Raw genomic sequence first — 6,055 nt, forward strand, 5'->3', positions numbered from 1 at the left:
GTGCATCTGAACTCAAAATCACATCTAAACTCAAACCAGTGTTTTATTTGTCAACAAAGCATGCATAACTAAAATCTGTTTCCATTCTGACATGTTAGAATTACACCAGGAAGGGATACTAATCTTGAATCCTTTTTTAGGCGAAATAGCAAAAAGTAGGACATTTTGTGAAATGTGTTTTAATCGACAAGACAATACACGATAAAATCCCTCTTTGTTTATGTAAAGGGTTAGAATTAAGAATACAACAATACTTGTGTGATCTTAAAGATTTGAGTAGATAAGCCATGAAGCTCTTATGCCTTTATGCTGTTGTTTGAAATTTGTAAGATGACTTAAGCTTACCAGGAATGGATTTTATTTTCAGTTTTGAAAAATTCCGGTTCCATCCAAATATGAAGATGACTCGAAGGTTTTACCCACACACTCACAATCTGGATGGATTCTTTGTGGCAAAGCTGAAAAAGTTTTCTAACAAGATACCTGGTAAAGAAGGTAAGTGGTTTCAAGATTGTTTTTCTCTGTTTATCATATTTTGTTAAATCCAAATGTACTAAATCCATTGCTGTCCATATGACCATGTCAAATACATGTCTACTAAGTCCATTGTTGTCCATCTGATCATGTCAAATGCATGTCTACTAAGTCCATTGTTGTCCATCTGATCATGTCAAATGCATGTCAACTAAATCCATTGTTGTCCATCTGATCATGTCAAATGCATGTCAACTAAGTCCATTCATGTCAAATGCATGTCAGCTAAGTCCATTGTTGTCCATAAGATCATGTCAAATGCATGTCAACTAAATCTATTGTTGTCCATCTGATCATGTCAAATGCATGTCAACTAAGTCCATTGTTGTCCATCTGATCATGTCAGATCCATATCTGTTAAACTTGTTGTTACCGTGTCAAAGCCAAATCTACTATTAAAATCCATTGTTGTCCATCTGATCATGTCAGATTCATATCTACTTAATTCCTTGTTATCCATCGCCCCATGTCGTTCTTGGACGATCTGTGTATGAAAAGAACTGGAACCACTGCCTTACCCTTGCATGATCGTAAGAGGCGACTAATAGGGTCTTAACACTTGGTTTTGCAGTAACCTCATGTTTTTATTTCGATGTAAATGAGATGTGGAACCAAAAGTTGTAGTCCTGTTTGGCGCCATATAACCTATACTGTGTTGGTGCGCCATAAAACCCAAATTAATAAATAAATAAATTGTTATCCATCAGTGCATTTCAATTCCTTGTTGTGTATCTGTACATGCCAGAAACATTTCTTCTAGATCCTGTGTCCCTCTGTGTCAAATCCATATGTACTTCATCCCTGGTTATCCACCTGCCCATGTCAAATCTATTTCTACAAAATCCCTTGAAATCCCTTGTCCATCCTTACTTGTCAAGTCCGTATTAAGAAATCCCTTGTTGTTCATCTGTTTGTGTCAGATACATTTCTACTAAATTCATTGTTCTTCTCTCCTCAAATCCTTACCTACTAAATATATAATATTGATGGATTTTCATGGAACTGGAGTCACATATTCACCTTGTCAGACCCTGCTCCACCAAACATAAGGTCAAGGTCACAAATCATAGCCAGTGGTTGAGTCTTGGCCATAATGCTGGGCCCATATAATCTGAAATCCTTATAGGACTTATCAGTTGCAATTTACTGCAATCTGATCAAAGCCATAAGTATGTTCAATCAAGTCTGCACAAGGTCAGGGTCACAAGTTAGATGCGGTGTTAGTCCCAAGAGAATACTTTTCTTATAACCTTATTGTGGAAACAAATATTTGATTGGATGCAGACTTAATGAATTTGCTATTTTGAACTGTTTATTTATACACGTATGTAGAATGATAATATGAATTCTTAATATGTGTATTGGTTAAGAATGTTTAACAAGTAACAGACATTGTGAAATTCTAACTTAACAATGTTTAGCAAAATTTTATAATTTAATTTATGTTTAGAGACAGAAATTTTAATAATTTCTGTATTTAAAGGACCTTTTCTGAAACTCCAAACTGTTTTACCTGTTGTGGACTTGGAAAAGAATCTGATGTTAAAATTTTTTTTCAATCTTTTAATGGATTGATAGGCTTTGAATTTTTAAGTTTAACATGTCCAAAACGTTACAAAGTGATACTGATTTCCCTTGGGTAATGGATACATTTTACTTTGACTTTATCATAGATTCCCTGTTATATATAAAACCTCAGACTTCGTATTAAAACCAAAGTGAGAATTCCATATAGTAATTAAATGAAATTGTGAAGTTTTGTAATATGATGCATCCTCTAGGACATGCATGGCTTGAATTTTATTTCTGAAGTGGTGTAATATTTATTTCTAAAACTTACCGGTACATGTTAAGTGTAAAATGCTTTATTTTACCTATGGCAAAATAAAAATGGTCAGTAAGAATCCAGAGGTCATTTGAAAATTTTGAATGAATTCAACATCTAATTAGGTATTCTTTTCCTTTTAATAAGTATCATTGGTTGGTTTTCTATGAATGAAAATAAGATTTGAAAGTATTTCAGTATTACTATGATTTTTCTCATGTACCTATTTTCAGATTCATTTTTGTTAGAGATTACATCATTTATTTATGTACCTTGGATTAAATTAAGTGTGCATTTTCTTTTCAATCTAGAAAAAAGTGGAGAAGGCTCTGTCGGAGAATTAGGAGGATTTTTCAAGTCGGAGAATGAAGATGAAGGTTTGTTCAAGCAAAATTAAGCAAAAAATTACCATTTGGCGGAAATATGTTACAACATTGTTTTTGTTAATTTATTTATTGGTAGCAGCAACATTATATTTTTACAGAGAGGTAATTAAGTCAGAGGATTCGGCTAGTAGATGGCCAGCCTTAGCTACCGTATATATAAATGTCAAATAGCCCAAATTAGTGTTGTTTTGAGGAATAAAGCCTATATGAGGCAGCAGATTAAATAAACATTATTAATATTTATGATAACGAATATTTACGATACTATTAAATATTTATGATACTATTATAGAGGACCAAGATTCATCAGTAGAGGAAACAGCTTCAGGTGAAGAGGAAAAGGAGACTGGTTCACCTAAAAAATCTAAAGACAAAAAGAAAGAAAAAGAAGGCAACCAGTCAAAAGAAGTTTCTGAATACAGTAAAGACAGTAAATCACCACAAAGACAAAATAAAAAACACAAAGGAAACCAAAATGAGAAAAATACGGACAATAAACCAAATAAGAAATCCTTTTTCTTTGCACGGAGAAAGGGGAAAGGTGGGAAAAAAGGAAATAAATCAAACTTTAAACCTGGAAAGAACAAAAAATTCAAGTCTGGAGGCCCAAAAAGATAGGGACACAGGATTTTGGTGATATTTTTAAATCTTATTAAAACTGGTAGCTAACTCGTCCAATCCTAAAATGGCTGAAGCGTGGGGAATAGCGAGTTTCCTACCTGCTAATAGCAACGGATGATCGACTGTACCATACTGATAGCTTGTTGTGAAAAAGATAAAAATCACTAAAATCTTGAAGTCGTAAGGTATGGGAATACAGATGTATGTGTATTTACAAATGAGAATGAAATTTGTGAAACATTTAAAAATTAAAAATTTGCAATGAAATTAAAACCAGATAATCTTTGTGAAAGCAGGCTTTGAAATAGAAAGGGAAAAAATTAGGATGAGCAAAAGTGAACAGTGAAGGGTAGGATAAAGGACTGTATGTGTACAGTATTTTTTGTATACTGTACATTAGCAATGGAAGTGGTTAGCATTTAATTAAGTAAAAACTTAAACCTGCGTTAGCAGTTGTCTGTATTAAGCAATCAGTCAGCTAACTTCCAAAATTGATACTTTGTTCAAATTTGAACCAGCCCAGAGTTATTTTCCCTTATTGATGGTAGACAGTTCCAACATATTTCAATTTGATTTGACTGGATTTCAGTGAAGTTACATTTTTTCACTCCTGAATTTTTATTGTTCAAAATTTTCATCTCGGTAGTTACATAATACTATATATTTTGCTTGTAATACGAATATAAAAATCCAAGAAATAATGCAGAAATGCTAAACTGATTTCTTTTTATGGCACTGTGACTTGCACTGATAAACATATAAACAATGAAAAACGAAAGTATTTTTGAGTACAGTCAAAGAATTAGACAAGTGACTTACAGCAAAACATGAACAGATTGAAGACTTCTTTAACCCTTACCCTGCTAAATATCTAAAATGGACCAGTCCATCATTCAATCTGGGCCATACCACTTATTATTCAAAGGGGTGTTCACTGAAAAATTACTGACTGAATAGCGAACAGTGCAGACCATGATCAGACTGCACGGATGTGCAGGCTGATCTTGGTCTGCACTGGTCGCAAAGGCAGAATCAATTGCCGCCAGCAGGCTAAGGGTTAAGGTTGTGGCATAAATGACAATTTTCCTGCAGATTATGGGAGCATTTGATTGACTAGACATTGCCAAGCTTGTGGCCATTATACAACTGTATGGTTTCACCATCCTCACACAAATTGCTTTGAATTAGGGATGATTGTTTGACATCATTCCTGCACTGAGGTTGATGTCCTAATTGTAAGTAAATTGTAAGTACAAGTACTTGTCCCTTTCTGTTAAGAGATTCCTTTGGAAATAAGCGTTCAACTGTGCATGGGACAGTTTTATGTTGATATTGAATGATACAGTTTCTGAGCTTTTATAAAGGGGCTGACCAGAATATAAACCTGTACTTTGCCAAAGACAGTTTTGAATAAAGTAAAGTACATTTCATTATTTTGATAATATTCCCAAGTACTATATTACTATTAAAGGAAAGTCTTAACTTTTAGAGTGCATGGAATTCAAGGCATGGATTCCCCCCACCCACTAGATATATCTACTTGTTGGTGTTTTGAAGGTATAGGAGAAACAGTAATATTATTGATTGGAAATTAGAAATTATTTGCTCATTTTCTGAAGTAATTTTAATATACTGAAAATGGTCTATTATAATATCAAATAATTTGTGTATTGCAGAAATTGTTTATGGACTGTAAAATGTGAAATTTTCCCAAGGGGTTTGTTTTTGCTATGCTCACTATATATCTATATTTGCAAAAAAAAAACTTGTGAAAGTGTCATTTTTGTACTAAATAGCCTTACTTTCACAGTTTAGCGGTATATTGCAAATATCCTGCTATACGAACTGATTTCAATTCTAGATATTGCAAACTTTTAGCCTCACGGAAATATTCCATTTTAAAGTATTTGTTAATATCATCTTGTTAATGAAATATATGTAAATAAAATTAGCATGAAATGGAAGATGATACTTGTGCTGTTTTAACTCTTTCACCTGATGGAAATAAAGATTCTATTACCCTTGTGTCATTTTGTATGGTGTAGTATTTTACATGCCATCATTTAAAACTGGAATTTTATTATATCTAATTACATTGAAGGTAAAACATGAATTTGTTTGTTTTCAAAAGTATGATAGGAATTTTATTTTCATTGTTTTGTAGTATATTTATGACGAGATACAATAGGTATAGGAAAAATTTAACCATGCAGGTGTATGTGAGGCTAGTAAAAGGTCTTGAGATAAGACGTTTGTGTTTAATAATGTTAGAAAATTCTCCCATGTGATCACATGATGTAAGTAGGAAATTTTCTGTCCTTGTCAGTCATGTGATAGGGTATCATTATCAATAAGGTCAAATTTAGAAGAAAAAAAATATCCATAAATTATCCATGTAGTTTATTAGATAGTGATAAATACACAAAGGTGGAGTATGTCAATAAGTTTGCTTTGTAGAAACTTTTTCATGGTCGTAGTAATGTATTGAAATATACTGGCGTAGCAGTATAATCTGATGGATTGCCTACTAGCTAGATTATATAAATTAAATGAAGTCATAAATCTGAAAATGACTAAATCGCACATGAACCACCAAAATCAGATTTCATATAGTAGCGTTTTTCTCATATGTTTGATGTATAAACTTTTATTAATTTTTTGTCAAAAAAAACAATGTTTTTATTATACA

The 6,055-nt window shown here is 32.6% G+C and overlaps 1 protein-coding gene across 1 annotated transcript in view; it reads left to right on the plus strand.

Moving 5' to 3' along the window:
• LOC123527800 (uncharacterized) overlaps nucleotides 1–5,392 on the plus strand; it is a 36,003-nt gene extending 30,611 nt beyond the window's left edge. Inside the window, exons 16-18 of the mRNA XM_053523741.1 lie at nucleotides 368–495; nucleotides 2,671–2,736; nucleotides 3,038–5,392. Coding sequence (XP_053379716.1) covers nucleotides 368–495; nucleotides 2,671–2,736; nucleotides 3,038–3,363 — 520 coding nt within the window. The 3' untranslated portion in view covers nucleotides 3,364–5,392. The remainder of the gene's footprint in view (nucleotides 1–367; nucleotides 496–2,670; nucleotides 2,737–3,037) is intronic.
• The last annotated feature ends 663 nt before the right edge of the window (nucleotides 5,393–6,055 follow it).

The sequence above is a fragment of the Mercenaria mercenaria genome, chromosome 14 (assembly GCF_021730395.1).
Source record: "Mercenaria mercenaria strain notata chromosome 14, MADL_Memer_1, whole genome shotgun sequence".
NCBI lineage: Eukaryota > Metazoa > Mollusca > Bivalvia > Venerida > Veneridae > Mercenaria > Mercenaria mercenaria.